This window comes from Diadema antillarum, unplaced genomic scaffold (genome assembly GCF_040938485.1).
Source record: "Diadema antillarum isolate AM-2024a unplaced genomic scaffold, OU_Dant_1.0 seq00000999_RagTag, whole genome shotgun sequence".
NCBI classification, from domain to species: Eukaryota; Metazoa; Echinodermata; class Echinoidea; order Diadematoida; family Diadematidae; genus Diadema; species Diadema antillarum.
In genome coordinates this window covers 257,332-279,967 of record NW_027271837.1, presented here as the reverse complement: position 1 = coordinate 279,967, position 22,636 = coordinate 257,332, and the positions used below count along the sequence as shown (strand labels likewise).

At 39.2% G+C, this 22,636-nt stretch overlaps 1 protein-coding gene across 1 annotated transcript in view; it reads right to left on the bottom strand.

The window, feature by feature from the left end:
• Nucleotides 1-4,317: 4,317 nt before the first annotated feature.
• LOC139742441 (BDNF/NT-3 growth factors receptor-like) overlaps nucleotides 4,318-22,636 on the bottom strand; it is a 224,331-nt gene continuing 206,012 nt past the window's right edge. Inside the window, exons 8-13 of the mRNA XM_071652979.1 lie at nucleotides 22,236-22,282; nucleotides 21,290-21,559; nucleotides 8,577-8,808; nucleotides 6,040-6,349; nucleotides 4,962-5,196; nucleotides 4,318-4,335 (exon numbers count right to left, since the gene is read on the bottom strand). Of these exons, the coding sequence (XP_071509080.1) occupies nucleotides 4,318-4,335; nucleotides 4,962-5,196; nucleotides 6,040-6,349; nucleotides 8,577-8,808; nucleotides 21,290-21,559; nucleotides 22,236-22,282 (1,112 nt within the window). The remainder of the gene's footprint in view (nucleotides 4,336-4,961; nucleotides 5,197-6,039; nucleotides 6,350-8,576; nucleotides 8,809-21,289; nucleotides 21,560-22,235; nucleotides 22,283-22,636) is intronic.

Sequence of the window (22,636 nt, the reverse complement as noted above, 5' to 3'; positions counted from 1 at the left end):
GTGGCTTAGGTAAATATATACGATGCATTGCATATTCACTACATACAATATTCCAAGATAAGTTCTTCAGAGGAAAGTTTTGTCGCGTGTTGAAGATGGTACGTAATGTCCATAGCGTGGGCAACCAATCGGAGTTTAATCTGTGTTATTAAGCTAGCGAAGTGCCCGAAGTCCCACTAGACTAACGTGTTCCGGCCAATTATGTCCACCATAGGCGCGTTTTCCTCCGACAGGCGTGCTATGGCTTCATGAACGTCCTTAATCAGCATACGCTGAGATGGCTGCCGTTGCCAGCAGCCCAGCATAATCTTGTACACTTCTTTCAAGCAACCTTTGGGGCAGTCGAGGAGTATGCCATTGTGAATATACTCAATGACCTGGTGCAGTTGCAGAAATAAAATAATGCGAAGAGAAGGAGATAATGATTCCATCAATTCTACATAAATTTTGCAAAACAATGTATATTATCATTTACAAGAAGCGTTTCTGAAGTCTTCGATGTTGTCATAACCTAAAGGGCATCAACGAATGGATTGATGCTTCGCTGGCTTGATCCTGCCTTGACGACTTAGCTTGACAGTATCTGAGTGCGTCAGTAGAAAATACAGGGTTTAAACTGAAAACATAGTTCTGGTAAGGGTTTGAGTCCCCGTCTTGCATCATTTCATAATATTATTTGCTTGCAATATATCGAAAGAGTCTACCAAGAAACTTATATGGCTGACGCGATTTACCGGGATGATGAGTTATTTTGGAGTATTTTGAGATTAAAAGTGTATAATAAAAGTCGGTATACCTACTTTCATTCCAGAAGGATCCAGGCTAACTCGGTCTCAGGGAAAACTCGGCCCTATTTCAGACAATTTACACACAGTTCGTGATCGCCATATTCTTCATTTTGTATGCGCGCCAAAGAGGTTCTTTGATGAGCGCGTTGTATCAATTTGGCCTATAACTGCGACCAGCCAGAACGTGAACCGCTCCCATAGTACAACACTGCACAATCCAGAGGGACAACTCGGTCCCGCGTCAAAGCGAGGCCGAGTTGTCACCGAGTCAGAGTTAGCCTGACCCAGATCGGGTAAGTTCTGAGATTGCGACTCTGGCGAACCTCTTTAGTTAATATTTCGCCCAACAAATATATTTTTATTACAGCGTTATTCCACACATTTCTGAGGCATTTCTTAGGCATACATGGAGCGAAATTTGACAGTTCTGCAGGCATCCCAGAACTATGTTTTACCTTTAAGGTAACTATGGAATGTTTAACCCATGAGGCGAAGCCGAATGAGTTTAGACTAAACTCTCTGGTTACCGCATGGACACCATTCCTACTGGCTCACGAAAAGACATGTGCGTTATCTATTTTATAGAACATAGAACGGGGGACATTTTTTTTTTGTACCAAAAATCCATTTCTAAAATCATTTAATCTGAAGGCATTTGCCTTTGCGTGATGCATTTCCTTCGTCTTGTCATAGACGCAAACCATGCATCCAGTACCATGCATCCATGATGCAGGATAAATTTCCTGGATACATTAGCCGCATTCAAAATAGCGTGATAAAGATCGCGATCCAAATCTTGAGGATTTTTGCGCTCGTTCATATGGACTGAATTATCCTGCTAAACATTAAATTGCCAATCACGATAATTTGTCGACGAAAGCGCACATGTTCGAGCGCGCGCTGCTGTTGTGATGTGCACTTGAATGTTGGAATAGAAAATCTCGGGATTTGTTGCTCCAGCGTTCACACAGTCTCCTCGGTGCGAATCATCGCGATTAAATCGCAAGATTTCTTGGGACTTGGATCGTGATATTGATTGCGCTATTAAGTTGGATATTTGTATCTACACAGGCCAAAATATCCAGATTTCGATCGCGACACTCCCCTCAATGACGCAACGCGGCCAGAAAAAAAAAAAATCAACACATAGATCTCCACCAATGGAATCGCAGAATTTTCTAAACCGTTCAATGAAATTTATTTCACTAAAGGGGAATAATTCTTAACATGTTTTACTGGGCTTATAGAGGGTTTTCAACTCTTTCAAAAGAACATCATCAATCGGAAATATGGAATGAGACAAGACTGATATGTACTCCACAAGATAAGTCATTTCACGATTCAGAGTTCCGTCCGAGAGTCGCCTTTGCGTTTGCACACAGCTTGTCCCGTGACGTACGCGTTGGAACTATGGCAATGTGCTGCTATTCGCGAGCACATTGTATTAAAAATGATTTATTTGGAGGAAAAATGTTAATGTAAGAAATCTGAAATAATAAACATGGTAATCCTAGAATAAATAAAGACGATTTTCATTCTTTTCATTGATCTTACTTTGGGAAAAAATACAAGGATAACTAGAAATTAATGTCGCTATGGCGACTGGTATGCTCCGTCATTAAGTCCGATTTACCCGAAGCCAAGTTTTGAGGATTTTTCCGGGCGAGTCGCGGGATTGCAAACAGAGGTCCACGCAGAACGCCAGTAGGAGGCCTGTAGCTGCCGCAAGTCACATGCAGTTGACCCGCTTAAAGTACGTAAGTTGCCCGTGGATCTATGTCATTGCGCCGGAAGGGCGTGTAATGTGCGGGCATTCTACGAGCATAATACGGGTGTTTTACTGGCAAGGAACGGTGTTGAAACTGCCAAAACCCGTGAAGCTGGTCGGTTCTGCGAGCGTGGAGCGCGAGCTTTACGAGCGAATTGCGTGCATGCTGAGGGTCAGTTACTGCCTTTCTCCTGGTTAGTTGAGAGTCGGCTGCGGCCAAGATAATTACTTTCTGTGAGACTTCTGCCATATTAAATTCCTTCACCGAGTTGTCAGCCCCCACTCTCCACCCATGCGCCTGACACGCAAGTCACACGGAATGCACGTAAGCAGAACGGAAGTAGCATGGGTCCAGCAGGGAAGACGCATACGAAACTCGTCACTGTCCTTGTCCGCCTGCAAAAATTGTCCTGCGTGCTGGAAAATCCCCACACGTAACAAGCCCGCCTAGCTTGCTCGGAAAGGTGTGACAGGGCCTAATCTTGGTTGCGGGTAAATAGAACTTGCGTACGCAACTCCGGGTAACTATGGGTGAGATACGTGCTAGGTATTGCTATGTGCGGGTCATCTGCGGGGACCTCTGGGTAGCAAAAATTGTTCTTCGCAAGTCGCACGCAAGGCTTGCCCAGAAAGGTGTGACAGGGCCTTTAGGAGAAATTTTTTGTAGATTTATACCACTCCTGTCAACTTTCTTTTATGAATATGAAAATGATGCTATAAGGCGAACGTCCAAGTTACGCAGAAGCTCAAGTTCGTTTTACAGTGCTTGGAAAATCGTAAGGAATTGCTAGCAAGAACAAGCAAAAAGGTCCGTTTTGTTCATACGTTTTGAAGCAATTAGTGCTTGGTTTCGAAGTAACTGCATGCGGGCAGCAAGCAATTGCCTGTGCTTGCTAGCAAAGCTTTTGCTTGCAAGCAAGTGCTTGTTTTTATGCACACGGATTCAAGCGAAATGGTAGCACCAGCATTTGCTAGTTTTTATACATAGGGCCCATTGCCAATTCAAAATGTGATTTGTGACAGCACTGAGTTTACTAGCCGGCCATGGCCATGACCAATAATGAATTTAATAGGGTCTTTGATACAGACTATACGTTCGCTTACGCTCAAACACTACCCAATCTAGCGCGATGCAGACACCATGCAATGTAATTGTAAACAGGAGACTCTCCAGATACACTTATTTTGATGTAATGCGTAAATGGGGTAGCAGGATAGGATATAAATATCACGCCTTTCTTGTTTCATATTCCACGTACAATCCTCTTCTCAGACGAATGACGAGGTTTCGGGGGATTGGTTTTCAAAAAATGATGGAACTGCATGTGATTCTACGAGCTTCGTTGGTTTTCCATCCAGGAGATTCGCTCTCATGTCGACTTCGTAATCTGGATCGGTGAAGTGGTCGCTAAAAACAGACGAGGTCATTCTTCCTATCGTGCTGGAAGTTTTTATCCAAGAAAAAAAAATGGACCTAAGGGCAGGAATCTACTGCTTGAAATCATCATTTCGATGTTGTGGATCTGGAAAGTGGTGGAAAGAATTCCTTTTCGTTCTTGCTGAGCTATCCATGCAGCCATATGCCTGGGCAATACACCATCTCCGACATGTGCTCTGGCCCGCATGCGAACCGAATATCCGTGTCGTACGTCACAAACGTCATAACCCAGAAGTATGTAGGGGAGATTTCGCGAAATCGGCAGCTTTCTGCGCTAGCAGACGACGCAGTTCAGTTGGGCAGGGTCTTTATTTTCTACTCTATCAAGGGTATTGGAAGGCCTACAGGAATGAAATGAAAGGTGTTTACACCTTTTAACATGAGAATAATAAAAATCTTGACAACTCTATTTCTTTAGAAATCCGGTCATTAGTCAGGAACCTACCTCATGGTTTGACAGGCCGAACCAGGGCTGCTTGCCATACTCGAATATCTCCCATAGAACGACCCCATAACTCCAGACATCGCTTTCCACAGAGTACGTGCGGTAGATTATACTTTCCGGCGGCATCCAACGAACTGGTAACATGGTGTGTCCCCCCACCTGGTGAACAGCATATCTCGTCACGATTAGTCTTCGAGTTAAACACGCATAACCAACATCTTTAACTTCATGCAGTTGACTGCTTTTAGGCCTACAGCTATCCTTTGTGAAAAAGTACGGAATGTGAATTTAACTGCAAGAAAATTGTTTGAGAATCGAAAAACTAGCGCAGACTATAGTTCACACCACTGAATTATGACAACCAGTAAACATTGCCGTCAACAGGTATCAATACATGTTAATATCAACTTTATGCATAGTCTGTTTTTATGTATTCACTTACAAGAAAAACTACCCAATCAGACAATAACAAAAGATAATACTTGCAGAAACCAATATCCGTAAGGCTGGTGTTATACTTGCCCTATAATAGTCCGTGCTGTATACGTCTCGAGACATGCCGAAGTCGGCGATCTTGACTACGAGGCGGTCGCCGACCAGGCAATTTCTCGTTGCCATGTCGCGATGGACGAAATGTTGCGATGCCATGTACACCATGCCGGCCGCTATCTGCGTGGCGATGTAAAGAAGTTCTTTGGCTGTCAATGGAAGCAAGGCCTGGCTCTTCGTGAAGCAATCGGCATCGGGACCACGTGACCTGATAGGAAATTGTACAAAGTTTCTCGAGCAAAATGAAGAATTCATAATACATGTACGTGCCAAATAATGGCACAATATTTACCAGCTACTGTACGGCAGCGTAGTCATGTTGTGCACATTGTAGCGAAGAATGATTAATCAGCATCAACGTCACACACCGTCAGAAACAGTCATTCTTTATCTTTAGAAGGAGAATACGAATCTATAATCATGACATATCCTTTGTACACCTCTAACCACATCGTTTGACAATGATAAAAGTGAAACATAATAAAGTTGTCTAATTGTTCTGACGTAACGATGTTGTCATTCGGGGTCAATTAAGACATATACAGCGCTGTCAGCTCGACACTTAGATTGCATACACTATATATGATAATGAATATGGACTGGCCTTGAAGGGGACACGACATTTATTATCTGAATGTTGTATTGTCCGGGTCGAAGAGGAGGGCATGCAATTCTGGTGAGGTCTTTCGTATCCCCTTGAAAGTAGCCAGTCCATATAATTATTTCCCATTTCAGGCATCTTGAGCAGTAACATTGATTATAATTACAATATAGACTTTCTATAACTTTCCTATAACAAACTTTTACTCAGCGCCAACTTAAGCTCTACACCACTGATCTACATCCATACCACGCATGCCCACATGTACAGGTCAGCTATGCGGCGCTCTTTTACCCCTCTTCAACCCGCTGGCGCTTGAAACGAGGGGAATACATTATTTCGTAGAACCACAGCTCAGATGTCTGATATGGGTAATAATATTATCATATACATAATTCGGTAATTGATATTATTTCCTACATGGGGTGGATGGGGCTTGCTATTGCTTACTTAAGATAGTTGTTAAGATCCCCGTTTTCCATGTACTCAAAAACCATGAAAAATGGCTCCTGGTCAATGCACACGCCGTAGAATGTGACGATGTTCTCATGCTGAAGATTAGTGAGAAGCTCAGCTTCACGCTCAAAGTCTTTTCGGGCATCGCCGATGGAGGCGTCCTTCAGCGTCTTAATAGCCACCATGATTGGTCCGTCGGCGCCGGGTAAGTGCTCGCAGACTCCCAAGCAAACCACGCCGAACGCGCCCTCCCCTAGTTCCCCTATGAAGCGAATGTTTTCACGTGAGATGTGGTTGATGGCAGCTAATAGGGAATAGAAAAGTTATGATCAAGTACACATCAAGTACATCAAAGTGGAAAGAGTTTAAACGAAGTTGATGTCTGTGGGAAAATTAACGAATAACAGTAATTCTATTCAGGTGAACATGCAAGCATAGCACTATATTTGAACGTAGCGTACTGTCGATCGCTGTTACCGCAACCGTAGAGATTGTACAATGAACTAAAGCCATTTTAATCCGGGCAAAAAGTGCGTACACACACGAAATAATGTTTCAGTGCATGTCAGACACTGTATGTGGAAAGTTGATTTTTTTTTACTCACCTACGAATAAATTAATCATCAACAACTTTTCAACAAATTGTATGTTCAAGAGAAACCAATCGATTCATGCAAATCTCACTCAGTAGAGTGAATCTATAAACTTGAACTGTTTCCCTAAAAATAAAATTTTGTTTAGAAGACTCAAACAGTAGAATATAATTGTCCCTTGTAAAAACTCGTAACACGTCTCTTTTAATGTATTCAAACGTAAATTGAAGTCATTCTTGCGAAATGGCTACTCTGTTGTATGTGTATACTGATCTCAAATAAAACATAATCCTTAGGTGTGTATTCTGTGTATTATACTATGTGCAATTATTGTATAAAATGAAATGTAAGAGTTACCTCACTACATGCACTGTCCTATTTTTTTTTGTGGGGGGGGGGGGAGGGTGACAAGTCACTCAAATCCAAATTTTATTGATGTTTCATTGGAAAATATGGAATAAATATAAATCCTTTTATATCTGCATGGATATATCAAGGTTTAGAACATGCTAAATTCTGCATTGATGTCATTGCAATTGACAGCACAATTTGTTCATTTGCAAGAATACAGTATCACATTAGTCACTTGCTGCCTTTTGCCATAGAAGTTTGGGCAGCAAAGGTTGGATCATCAGATTGGCGGTGCATTTCAGTGTTCTGTTATGAATACTTTTTCCCCGTTGACCTGCTGTGGTGACTTCGCAAGTCCATGTTCTAATTTTCTGTAGCAAGTACGCCTAATCAGGAGAGGCTGAACGTTGTTGTGTTATATTTTTCGTGGCGGGGGCGGGGGAGGTCAATATTGTAGTGCTCGGGGTTGGGGCAATGGTCAATGCTCTCTCGAGACCATGTCATTCGCGAGACAAATGAATAGTTATCTACTCTTTATCATTATAATGGTTATGCTGCAATACTGAAATTGCTTATAGGCCTACAGCTTTCTTATTTGAGTTAAATATATGTTTTAGTCAATCCTGAATTATTTTTGTCTATGTATGCTGGTGCTAAGAACTTATATTTCCTCGAAAACCTGCAAATTTTACAAGCTTTAACTTTTCGTTTTTTCCCTCATATTTCTCTGCTCTTTTACAGAAGGCCTAGTACAACATCAGCATAAATGAACATTGGATATCCTGCATATTTCTTTTGTGATATTAAAGTATTGTGTCTTTCTAAGCAATTCATAGATTTTGTGTGATCACAAACTATTGCTTTTCTTTGAGATATGGAAATAAACTAAAGTCAAACCGAAGAGACCCTTCATAAGCCAACGCTACCATACCTTTTGAGCGTGGCTAATCTCTTCAATGTATTATTAAAGGGGCATTCCAGACGATTTTCATAATTTCATATTATGTAGTGCATAAATCGGCATCACGTATAGATTTGTGAAACTTACTGTGGTCCTTAGGCAGAGAAACCAATACTTTGAAAAACAACTTAAACAAATTACACTAAGCAATGTTGATGACATAGGAGGCTCACATATTTCATAAATTCAGCAGTATAATTCCATTTACAATACCGCCTGCTTATCAAGTTCTCCTGTGTAGAAGCTGCGCATGCTTTCTTGTTTTGTTCTGATTCCTTGAGCCCCAACTTGTGCATTCTTATGGTGAGGCTGCTATGACACCATCCTTGTTCATTACAATTCGTTATACATTTTGAAAACATTCGTATTCCTCATCGCAATAACTATAAATTCTAAAACCTTGTATTTAGTACAACTAATTTACAGTTGTTCAATATAAAAGTCTGAAAATCATTCGAAAGTCTCCTTTAATTCGCACAGCCGAGTTTCACACCCGGCGTACGCAGTTGGCACTTTTGTTCTATAATATATAATTATTTCTTTTATATATTATATATTCTGGGCCCGGCATTCCCGAAATAACTGTATAAAATTGGAGAGAGTTGGTATTGAAGAGGGCTCCCTACCTGCACCAGATCTCCGGTCAGTTCGAGCCAAATAATTCGGGTTCGTGATCATTGGAATCATACGGTCATCCCCTCGCTTAGAGTCCAGCACGCAAGCCACAGAGGTGAACGGGGTGGCGCTGGGGTCGCCCAGATTTTGGAAGCGTTCTCGCTTCTTAGTATAATAGCGTCGACCGATCAGTGATATGAAGATCACAAATATCAATGCTCCTACAGCACCAATCACGTAGACCTAGTGATGAAGAATTAGCAAAATGTTAGTCATCGCTGTAGTATTTCACACCGTAGCTCGACTGTAAAAAGTAACTGATTCACATACTGTAGCCTACATGTCATATTTCGCTAACACTTCGTAACATCTCCATACAGCCTCTTGTCACAGCCCAAGGCAACTAAACCGTACAAACTAAAATACAAGGACCCCGTTTTATCAAAAGATATAATCGATTATAAGTTTCCTTATCACACAGGCTGCCATAGACTTATGATATAAATCAACTTTGTAATCAATTATAACTCTTCATAAAACAGGGCCCAGGTCAGATTAATCTGCAAAAAAATTGACATGACATGACGAGTTTGAGGGGTAATTCCAGACCGGTTAAAAGTTAGTCTGAAAAGAAAGGACACAATGTAATAAGCACAACCATGACAATTTGATCAAAATCATATAAAAATTAGCGAAGTTGTATATATTGTGATGTTTCTCTAATTTTAATTTCATTAAACAGTTCTTGAACTGCCAATATGAATACGCAAACGAGTGAGTTAATGATGTTATCTCCTTACAGCCTACTATAAAGATTGTACACATAATCTTGAAATGTCCAAATTTTGTTAGTTTCCAGCACAATTATGCCCTATTTTAAATCCAAAATATATGTGACCATTCATTATGGTCAGATATTTTTCATCCTGGAATAACAGTATGATTATTTTTTTTTTTCATAGTAGAAACTCGAATTTTCAGTTTTTGTACACAAAGGTACATGTAAATCTAGTTAATCATAGATACGCATTTTAATCACGGAATTTCCTAAGTTCGAATTAGGAAATAATTATGCACTCGATGTTTCTCATACACATGCAGACTGTGTCGTCTTAGGCAGATTATTGTAGGTCTCGGTCATAACTTCAAAAGGACAAAGGAGATAGACATCTATCTCTTGTACAAGAGATGCTTCTAAACTGCTTGTCTTTGGAAATGACCAAACGTATGGATTTAATCGCTACAGTTCAATGCACGTCTTTCATTCTGTCTGGTATATCAGGGATTGAAATCACCGAATTCTTTCAGTAAATCTACAGCGACCGTGATCTATGGGAGGATTAAAGTAGTAAGTCAGTCATTCACTGGAAAAGACCACGGATTGTGGGTAAGTAGCTAACTTTTGACCACATAGTACGATGTGCGCAGCTAGTAGCTCTGATTAGGTGACTGGATAGCTCAAATAGAAATTTCCGGGGTCTCAATATTTCTTGATGCGAATGGGCCTTTGTGTGTTACTCGAAACTTCACGTCATAACCAGAATGATTGAATATTGTACTCTAAGTACCTGATGTTATGTAATGATATCTATGAATCACGTTCTTGCGACATTTTGGTTATTGCTGTTCGCCTTGTTCGCCGTTTATGGTTGATTGAAATTGTAACTAGAACTATAAACTTCTTATCCTCACGAACACACATGTACGCCAACACATGTTTATGTTTGAAATTATAAAGTATAGACACATACGCACAAACTTCATAAAACTGTGATGCATATTCATAGGGTTAGCAAAATGGAATTTTAACGTTAGGGTTGATAATGGTAATAGATTATTCAGTTCTCAAAAACGCACAGTGCCATGAGAAACTACCCTTGATAGGAACTGCCTACATGTTCTCTCAACATTGGCAGCCATAACATTGGGATAGTCACATTGCTTGCACTTACACTTGATGTTGATAGGGAATAGGTTCGGGCAATTTTAAATCTTATGTAAAGATCTGCGTATCTTTCGACCGAAATCTTTTGAAACTGATATATATGTCCTATGAAAATTCACTAATTCCCACTTACGCATAATGATGATGATGATGATAATGATGATGATAGTTATAGTAATAAGGATGATAATAATAAGATTAAAAATACGCTTGACTTTAGGTCGTTCACTACTAAAATGCCTTGGATCACCAAATCCCTCCTTATATCTATCAGTCACAAGAATAACTTATTTTATAAATACAAGAGGAATCCGAATGAAAATACAAAAGGTAAATATGCTCGTTATCGTAATATTCTTACAACTACTTCGAGACTTGCTAAGAGGAGCTATTTCACGAGGCAGTTTGACCTTTTCAAAAATGATACCAAGAGTACGTAGAAGGTGATTGATGAAATTCTCAGAGTTAAAGATAAATCAGAACAAGTGAAGGAAATATCTCAGCATGGTATCTTGATCCAACATCCGGTATATGTTGCTAATGCGTTTAATGATTTTTTTTTCTATTTAGGCCCCGGTCTTGCTAGTAGTATCCCAGTAACAGATACAGAATGTCATTATTTTTTAACTGATCCAAATCCTCAATCTTTGTTTTTACTCCCATCCGAAAATAGGAGGTGAGGGACGTAGTACACAAGTAGAAGTAAAAAAGAGTGCTGGACATGATGGCATTACGAATCCTTTATTAAACAATATATCCGCAATATTGTCTCCTTTTACATATATATCAAATTTGTCCCTTGTTACTGGTGTAGTGCTTAGTCAAATGAAAATTGCTAAAGTTGTTCCGGTTTATAAAAATGGCAATAAAACAGAAGTAAGTAATTATCGTCCAATTTCTCTTTTGACCGCGATTTCCAAGATTCTCGAACATTTGATATATTCACGTGTAATTAAGTTCTTAAACGAATGTAATATTTTTTTTTGATGATTCTCAATTTGGATTTAGAAAAAAAAAAAACACCACTCTAATACTCACGCTGTGCTTGCTTTTATCGATAAAGCAGCCCACGCTGTGTTGACGACTCATCACATACAGTTAGTATATTCCTGGACCTCTTCAAGGCTTTTGACACTATCGATCACGATATTTTGTTAAATAACTCTCGCACTATGGAATACGTGGAAAGACCTTGGACTGGTTCAGGAGCTACCTAACCAACAGGAAACAGTTTGTCAATATCAGCGATTTTAGTTCCAGTTTACAAACACTATGCGGGGTCCCTCAAGCATCCCTCTTAGGCCTACTTTTGTTTATTCTTTATATAAATGATTTCAAAAATTCATCTAATGTTTGATCTTTTCTTCTTTTTGCCGATGATTCTAATATCTTCTTTTCACATCGAAACCCAACAACTCTTAGTAGTGAACAGAGAATTAAAGTCGGTTCAAATGTGGATTCAAGCAAACAAGTTGTCTCTCAATGTAAACAAAACCGTTTTAAATGTTATTTAGTAATTCTGTTACCCACTTGCCTGGCGATATAAAAATAAATAATTATTTTTTTATTCAAGTTGAATCGTTTGATTTTTTAGGTCTTTAAATTGACCATGAATTAACATGGAAATATCACATAGATTATTTATCTCAGAAGCTCTCAAGAAATACTGGGATTTTTAATAAGCTCAAACATTTTTTTTTCCCAAGTATATTTTGAAAAATTTATATTCAACGCTTATTTTACCCTATCTCAGTTGCGGTATACTTGCCTGGGAAAATTGTGCAAAATCACACATTGAAGCTATTCGTTCAGTCAATCTAGCCGATTTTTATTTCCACATGAATTATTTCTTCTTTGAAAACAGACTCCTTAAGGTTGCTGATTTGTTTTTATACAACTTAGGCAAATTTATGTTTCAGTTATCAGCCAACGGCTTGCCTGATGTATTTACCCATATGTTTCAGAAAAAACTAAGCAGTTCATGCTTACTACACAAGACAAAGAGATTCATTTCACCTTCCATGTACTCGCACACTCCTTACACACACACAAAAAAATTGTTTTTACTGGACCCAAATTCTGAAATGATCTTCCCGCAGACTTAATCAAATGTTCTCATATGTTTACATTTAAACAAAAATTTAAATCAATGTTACTTAATGAATATAACTTGCCTGATTAGAATTTTTTAATATGTTATCTGTAGTATCCTCATTCAATGCATGGCGGATCAACCTGCAGTGTATGATCGATTTACCTCTGGTTTATGCTCCCATTATATAATCCCTACATCAGTATTTACATTTTGAACTCGTTATGAACTTGATTCTACATATGTGCTCGCACACTTTTGTATGTATATGCAATCTTTTTCACCCAGTTTTTATTCTTTGGGTTCTTGTTTTTCCTTTTTCTTTTTCTTCTCTTTTATTTCTTCTTCCCTTTGTACCTTGATATTTTAGCTTTCATATAGTTTCGTCATTATTACTTTGTGTCCCATCTCCATTGATTGCATAGCAAATTTACATTGGGATTTCTTCCTGTAACCTGCGTTTACAAGTTTTTCCTTTGCGGTTTCATCATATATCACACGTTATAGAGAATTGTCTTACGTACATATGTATGCTGACACAGTTTCTATTCATGACCCGATTTACATCATATCTTGTATCTTGCTTGGTTTGCATTCTTTTTGTGATGTATCTCGATGTCAAGTGAAATATGAAAATAAACGTGCTGGAACTGTTACCTGTGTCTCGATTGTAAGACCAGTGCAGTTTAAGTTATTCAATTCAATTCAAAACCCAAGAAATGAAGAGCTAACTGAATTACAGACTGCCTTAACCGACACATTAAACAACGACTTATGAATATATCAATCAATATCAATGTCAATCGATCTATTAACAGATTTAAAAGCATATGCAATGACGTACAGCAAAACTAAACAAGACATGCACGATTATTGAAAGATTTAAAGAATCAAACGAAATGAAGGCATCAGTAATACGGGTGACTTTTACAAGCTTAAAAGTATTTTTACGTAACACAAGCGGAATGGAGCATTACTTGTTTGATTAACAACTATGAAAGCGTACATAAACAAATCATCAAAATTTTGAAGAGTTGCTGTAAAGTTAGAAGTTCTCGTAATCCGACAATAATACACTTTAAGTGATCCATCTTTAGTAATTTGTATTTCTCTCGCAGAATGCCACTGACATTCTTCCTCGTGACACAGAATCCTGTCTCAGTGTGAATAAGTGACAGCTGGCACTTTGGGATTACTCGCTAACGGCAAGTTATGGATGAATTTCCTGTTTGTTTGTTTGTTTGTTTGTTTTTGTTTTTGTTTTACATTAGGGATGTACCGAACAGAGCGATCCCGCCAGACAATGTTCACTCACAACAAAGCAACATAGATGATATCTGTTGTAGATTTCGGGACTGAAATGAGAACACATGTTAGGAAGTTAAATTTGTTTTAAAGACAGGGAATACATACAGTGAGTAAATAACAAGCAGAATTAGACAAATGGAAACAATCTGCTGCCCAGTTGGAAATCTTAATATCTTGCATTGTGTCCTGAAAACAATTTAAAAAGCCGCCAATTTTACGTCACCAATATCGTCCTTCCCCAAACAGTGTCACGCTTGGAAGTATTAGTAATTTGTTTTAAGAAATGGTGCACTACACGATAGGACGCCCTCACCATCCCCTTCAACGTTGACGTCCATGATGTGATGCCTACCTTTCAATCCTTTTTGGCGCGAAGAGGACATGATCATCGGGCCCAAATCATTTGTATTTACATTGGTGCTTTTAAAAACCAATGCATCCTATGTGAAGGTTCTTATGGGCAATCCATGCTTAGGAGGACATGACATCAGTAAAAGAAATGTGCCTACCATGTTAATCTTTATTTAAGATATCATACAATACCATGAATGTTTAGAAATTACAATGGTCTTTTGAAATCAAAACAATGCGTTTTTCATTGTCATAATCATCATTAGAATGTACATGTAGGACGGGAGGTAATAATATGGAGCTGAATGTAAATTACAGCTTGCTCCTTTAATATCTTTTCCTGCACATTTTGCTATAACAAAAAAGATGAATACACTTCCATATTCCAGACATGTAGGACTGGAGGTAATAATATTTACAGCTTGCTCCTTTAGTATCTTTTCCTGCACATTTTGCTGTAGGAAAAAAAAATGAATACACTTCCATATTCCAGAGATGTGATATATTAAGGGGCGAAATAACTGTTGAGTTACTCTGGACAAACTATAAAATCCCTAACGTTAAAGCCCCCCCCCCCCCCCCCATTCAGTTGGTCATCTGTGCAGCATGCACGTCCCCGATATTTGCAGGGAAAAGGGGTATATTTTAGGCACTCAAGTCGGGGAAATATCCCGAAAATCGTTAAAATAGGGGTTCTTTTAGTATTTTCCCGAAATATATTTGATTAGGGGTAATTTTCAAAGCTTTTGCGAACAATCCTGAAATAAGGTCCCGATTAGGATTAGTTTCACCCCCTACCCCGGGACTCAATTCGGGGGAATATCCCGAAAATCGTTAAAATAGGGGTTCTTTTAGTATTTTCCCGAAATATCTTTGATTAGGGGTAATTTTCAAAGCTTTTGCGAACAAGCCTGAAATAAGGTCCCGAATAGGATTAGTTTCACCCCTACCCCGAAAATTGCGAAATAGGGGCAATGAGGCCTCTTTGTGTTTGCCCCGGTTCTCCTGAATGTACTTACTGTGCATGTTATGCTGTAGAGCATGCCGAGGGGGCTGTCTTTTTGCAGAACATTTTGCCCCATGATACTTTGCTACCTCCCTTTCTAAAGACATGTTAAAGGGGGTGGGGGTGGGGGTAATGACTCTGGCTTCCCTTCCAAACGCCCGTGATAGGGGGGTAATTTTAATGGCCTTCCTTCCAAAACCCATGATAGGAGGTCAAAATCCTAACCCATTTCTACCCTTAAAGGGGTGTCTCTAAGAATCTGGAGCAAACATTATGAATATGGTTGACCGCTCGAGGGGGGGGGGGGGGAATAAAGTGATGAACTATGCTTTTGGCGTCTAGCTGAAAAACTATGAGTCGAATTGCTTAAAATATTTGGTTGAGCATTTGTCATGATGCTATAATTGAAATTAATCCCTCATCCCTCGTAGTATCCAAAATCAGGAAACATTAACAAATTTCATCAGTCTTAAGAAGCTTACACTGGCTTCCAGTGAAAAATCGGATTCAGTTTAAGATACTGTTATTAGCATTTTAGTGTTTCAATATGTTTGCTCCACATTATCTAAGGGAGCTACCTCAAATCTACACACCAGAGAGGAACCTTCGATCAAAAAGTAAAGATTTATTTGTTATTCCAACCAGAAGAACCAAATTTTACGGAGAACGAACATTTGCTTTTAATGCCCCTACCTTATGGAATAATTTACCTCAGAAATTAAGACAAATTACTGATATAAATAGATTCAAGTCTGCCTTGAAAACGCATTTGTTTACAGTGTAAGAAAACATGAAGCTCGGTACCATCGCTGTCAAAAGTTGAATTGTATGTTTTTGTATAATCTTTTCATTTTTTTGAGCGCATAGGGACATTATCACTTTGTGTTATGCGCTATATAAGCACTGTCAATTATTATCATTATTATTATTGTGTTTGAGGTATCGCTTTGTTTGAAGGCATTGATTTCTTCCTCATGTCCTTTTATCGCAACGTGATTAACCGACCTTTCGGAATACAATGATAACACTCATATTTGTTTAAATTGTATTGTTTGTATGTTTCATATTCAAAAAACCAAAGAAAGGGAATATGCTGCAACATGATTGTGACTTGAAATGAATAGACGACGATTTAGTACAAAAAGCAAATAATTTTACTCATGAACATTGTTTAAATGTAACGTCACTAACCGTGGAATTGCCCTTATGCCTTTCATTTCTTTTGATTTTTGCTTATTATTAGAGCATCTCAATGTTGACCTAAAATGGCTAGTGATTAGTTTTTACAGATTTCGGATTACGAAATGATTTATCTGTCGTTTGGCTTTCAGATTGTGAGTTTTCATCTCAAGTTACAATGACGTCACTAACTTCATTCTCTGTAAAGGAGAGCTACCAATAAAGAAGAAGAGAACATAAACAAGGTCTCCAACAACGCCTAAGCAACAATTACAAAATTACCACAATGGAGTGTGGTTTGTCCAAAGATCACGTACAAATGAACCTCTGAGCTTGACAGACCGACTTATCTTCACACTTCGAAAGAAAGGGTACTAGTAATTGATTTGGTCAGAGTACTTTTGTACACAAACACATACAGACACATTTGATTACAATACGAATTCTGCATTCTTTGAAGGCAATATTTCCATCTGCGGTAAAATGTGACATGAACATGTATACGGAAACGTGAACATAGACAGAAACATTAACCTTCAGTAACAGAAAATTAAAACAAGAGACCCGGGGGTCTCTAGCTCACCTGAGTATCGCAAGTTTACCTTCCATGCATTCTTGCAGACTCTTACCTGAGAACGTTGGAAACTTGGGGCGGGGGCAGCTTTGAGAGTTGGATTATGCCAGTCTGTCATCAATGTACAAACTCATGGTATCAAATTTGCTTTATCACTTCTGGTTCTAGAGAAGAGGATTTGTAAATACATTGCATTTCTTAGAGGGGGGGGGGATTGGCTCCTCTTGGGGCCCCTATATAGGGGAGCATGGTGCCCAGTTGAACAATTAAGATGCTAACCCCCTGGCATGCTACCTGCCACGTTTGGTGAACATTCATCAACGGGTTTTCAAGAAGACTATGAACACGTACAATTTAAGTCTCTATTTTGACCCATCCCACCCCACTCCCCTGGCTCCCAAGGGGGGTGGGGGTGGGGGGTGGGGGCACCCCTGAGTCTGCCATGAACAAACTTGAAACAACAGTCATCAAAATACCGAATTGTATCAACTTGGCTCAATCACTTCTGCTCTAGAGAAAATCTTTACAGATTCCTTACGGAGGAAATGTGGTGGGGGCATGGTGCTTATTTGTGAAGGGATTGAGATTCTATCCCCCTAGGGATGCTAGATGCTAAGTTTGGTGAAAATTCATCATTGGTTTTCAAGAAGAAGATGAAAATGTATAATTTAGGCCTATTAGGACCCCTCCCCTGGGTCCCCATGGGGGACACCCCTGATTCCTCCATGAACAAACTTGAAATTACAGTCATCAATAAACCAACCCATAGTATTAAAGGTACAGTTTACTTTTGGGAGCAGTGATTTAAAATTTTTTAAAGATATCACATATGATGCATATGTGTAGGTCTGTTGTATCACAAAACATCCTACCATATAAAATTTTCGCAATAAAGCCTAAAATATAAGGAGATGTCGGTATTTTTCTCAATAAACCATAACTGTAGACGGTTTAGTCTGGAAGCATTCTTATCATAACTATTGTTCACATTTTGTGTATTTAACAATACTTAACATCAATTATCCAGATTCAGATTTTTACAGTGGTTGTTTCTGTCCTTAACTCAGACTTTAGAACTATTTTAAAGCACTAATGCTGGGTTTTTGTTTCATCTGCAAATGGTAAATTACACCTTTAACTTAGCTCTATCACTTCAGGTTCTAGAAAAGAAGATTTCTCTTTTTTAGATTCTTTTTTTTTTTTTTTGGGGGGGGGGTTTGGCCGCCCTGGGTCCCTCAGGTGAGGCATGGTGCCCAATTGAACAATTTTAGATCCTATCCCCCTAGGGATGCTACCTGCCCAGTTTGGTGAAAATCGGTAATGGGGCTCTCAAGAAGAAGATGAAAATGTAAAAAGTTTAGGCACGACGCACGACGGACAATGGACGCCGAAGAGCGATCGCAATAGCTCACTTGAGCCTTCGACTCAGGTGAGCTGGAAGATCGACTTCTTCTTGTTCCAACGAGATTATGACTTGCCGCAAATACTGCTAGAAAAAAAAAAGTAGAAACTGGACATGAACCTCTCACGTAGGTGCACTCATGCCCAATTGGTGTCTGTTTCATCTATTCCGTCTGAAGTCTATTGATGTGTAACAGTTTCTCAGAAGCTTTGGGAAAGCGTAATTAGTGACTGCAAGGAGTTAAACTTGAACATTGAAAGCGAATCAAGACTCAACATTTCCATACAGCCGTTTCAAAACTAATCAAAGAGATGAAAAGAGAAAAAAAAAGACGCTAACTTGAAGGACATAACTTGTATTGCGAAATCGATGAAGGACACAACGATCTTGTCCAATACTGTGGTCATAAACTAGTTCCCTCTTTATGAAGAATAAAAATGCGGTTTTTATGTATGACAAACTCAAATTTGCACGGAACCATCTCTGTGGAAGGAGACATGGGAAAATTCGTATGAATTTTACATGGATAGGGACATGGTTATATGGAAATTCTATCCTGACATCATGTTGCTTTGTATGAAAAAAAATATCGGAGCAGCAAATCAGTGAAGATTTTGGGGAAAACAAATCGGACACTTAAAAAAAATGTATGAATTGTAAAACTTTAGAGAGCAAGACAAATTTGTAACTGAATGATGTAGGTGTTGAGCAGCTCTCCATATGTTTTTTTTACTTAATATCTCACTAACTTTCATTTTTCTCGAAAAATTTCTAGGAGGAAAAATAACAAGAGACCTGGGAGTCTCGCGCTCACCTCAGTTTCGCAAGTTCACCTCCCATGCATTCTTGCAGATTCATACCTGAGAACATTGGAAACTTGAGGCTGGGCAGCTTTGAGAGCTGGATTATGCCAGTCTGAAAAATAGACCTTAAGTTTTATCACATCAGATTACTGAATATTACTGAATATTTCTTAATTTAGGAGGTTTGGGCCCGCTGGGACCCCTGAGAGGAGCATGGTGCCCATTCTAACACATTGAGATCCTATCCCCTTGAGATGCTTCTTACCAAGTTTGGTGAAAATCCATTATGTTGTTTTTAGGAAGAAGATGGAAATTTACAATTAAGGAGCGCATTTGGATCCCCCCATAACTCAAAAGGAGGGGGGACATCACTGAATCTGCAATGAACAAACTTGGAACTACTGTCATCAATGTACGAAATCATGGTATTAACTTCGCTTTATCACTTCAGGTTTTAGGAAGAAATATTTCTTAATGGAGGGGGAGGCCCTAGGGGCTTCAAGGGGAGCATGGTGCCCAGTTGAACAAAGTGAGATTCTAACCCATGGGTCCCAAGGGGGTGGGGGCCTGATTCCGCCATTAACAGACTTGAAACTACAGTCCTCAATGTACTAACTCAAAGTATCAACTTAGCTCTATCACTCCTGGTTCTAGAGAAGAAGATTGTATAAGATTCCTTGCTTTTGGGGGGTTTGCCCCTCCCCAGGTGGGACATGGCGCCCATTTGAGATCATATCCCCATAGAGATGCTACCTGCCAAGTTTGTGAAAATCGGTCCTGGCGTTTTCACGAAGAAGATGAGAATGTAAGAGCTTACACGACGAATGACGGACAACGCACAACAGACGACGCACGACTAGGTGAGCTAAAAATGGGTGATTTTGTTTTACATCCAAATGCAGAGACGCTCAACACTTATTCCACCCCCCCCCCGTGTTGCCAGTCTATCTTTCTCCCTGATTTGATTTTTTTTTTACAGATATTAACTGTTTGTTCACAAAAAATTAATATCTGTGTGTTTTGACTTTCTTGCTCAAGTTTACACTAATCTATCTCTCCGATTTTTCTGTTTTCATAACATAAAATTAGACTGGAATTTTCCTTTAAGAGGCCTAACCAATCATTGATTTGATTTGTTCAACCAAAAAAAAAAAAAAAAAAGACAGTATGGTCTTTTCAGAGATAGCAATGGCGTGATGAATACTTTGATATCAAACGAAATTGTCTTTCTTACGTCCTTAAAGTAACTAAGGCTTTTTTTAAATGACACGCCCTTATGCGAAAAAACATTTTCATTAAACCTGATTTAAAAGAACGTTATTTATGGAAACAAGTTGAATGAGGAGTGAAAGAGAGACGCTGTATACTCACATAGACCGGTGTCTTGCGCGTTTCGGGAAGACTAGGGGAAGGTGTTGGAACGTTAGTGAAGTTTGGCACTGACACTTCACGGAGAAATGAATAAAACAAATAGATCGACAACACATAACACAATTAAACACAGAAGCTTACTTCTCTCTTTTTTTTAAAAGAACAATGTATATAAAACGAACAGCTCTGAACCTTGGAGCGACAAACCGAACGTGCTTCTACCTCGGGTTGTGTTTTTTCCCCAGTAATAACGAATAACAATCAATCATGCGTTTAGGTACAACACGTCATGTGCTAACTAACGTCATGCAGCACGAGACGAAAGAAAAAACACAAGTCACATCTTTCTGCGAAGTTTAAAGAAAACTGCAGGGAATCAGGAGCGGGCACTTTACACCGGTAGATGCAACTGCGCAGACGCAAACTACAAAGACGACTCAAAATGTACAAAGAACATGCACAAACCAACGAAGCAACACCGCTGAATAGAAAGAGGATGACAGGGATAGAGTGATGATTAATTCAATGAAGATGCATCGATACTGAAAGCTGATGGAAACAAGAGTAAACGAGAAACAAAAAGAAGCATGCACTGTTTGTGATGCTGCCACCACGTGGCAACCATATTGTACTGTGGTTGAACCTCCTGGAAAACAACAGCGATTCTTCACGTCTTTTCCGTCATATACTTACTGCAACGGTTGTCACTTTTCGGGGGTGATTGGCTGGGTTATTTATCATGGTTGATTTTGGTGTGTTCTTGACTGGAGTCCTGTCCTTTGGATTGGTAGTTGTTGGGGTCTCGGGCTGCGGGTACGGAGCTCCATGTCGTAAAGCGAACGAAGAAATGAAGTCCATCCACCCCATTACCAAAACGATAGAAGTGAGATGTGTGCCCACCACCAACAAATTCCCGACAAAGAATACGAATAGATTGTTTGTGAATGGACAAGGACAAGACCCCTACGAGGCTAGGAGGATTTAGTTAGCTTGGAATCGTTAGGCCAGAACGAAAACACATGAACACCGTTATTTTTGTTTTCAGGAGATCACACATGCAGATGATAATTAAATGCATTAGTAGTGGATACATTCGCATCATTCATAGTTAGTATAAAGTTAATCATGGCATTTTCTCTCTGCTGCTATGACGTGTTCATACTGCCGTAACATTTTCCTAGCAATGCCACAGCAAGCACGCCTACCAGCACAGAAAAAATGACGACATACCGTTGTCAATGCACAATCACACCAACATGTTGCCCGTTTCACATACATTCAAGAGCAATAAACACAGATAACTGGTGATTTCTATATTACATGTTAGACGGAAAGGGGAAATAATGCAAAACAGACAGCTTGCACAACATAATACATTTTCATACCCTGGGGGAAAAATATCTAGCAGACGGCAGATGTTTTTTGAGTGGCACGTCAGCATCGTCAGCACGGGAGGAATGCACCCTACAAGCCCAGCTTTTTAGCATTCCTCCCAATTTCCAACATTTCCGTATACTTACAATTTTTTGTAAACTTATCCTTTATTTTGTATCATGATAAAATCTATGTATTCAATTTCCGTAATATATCTATATGTTTCTGTTGGAAATGAAAAAATAAATGAATGATTGAATCTAGCTAGCTTAGTCTGATCGACAAAGTAGTGCTTGGGTGATGTCTGACCACCTTGATAAAAAAAAAAATGACGGTTTGCATGACACTCATATGTGATTCTTCTTCATTCTCGAAATGAGACAGTATCGATATTGAAGTCGTTCACTTTCTCTTCAACGTTGCTTATGTCAGTTTTTGCAGAAAATATTATAACAAGTTTGTCCGATAAGCATTAAAACACCAAGACGAAATGTTGAATTTGATGAATTAATTCAATACACTTCGAAAAGGCGCTTTCTCAGAGTATGTAGAAAGCTGAATATTTGAGTAGGGCGTCTGTAACATTATGGATAGGTTTCCTCCATTTTCTCAAAAAGGCTGAAGTAATTCGCAGATCGACCAAAACCTCTTTCATGCCTTTCATTG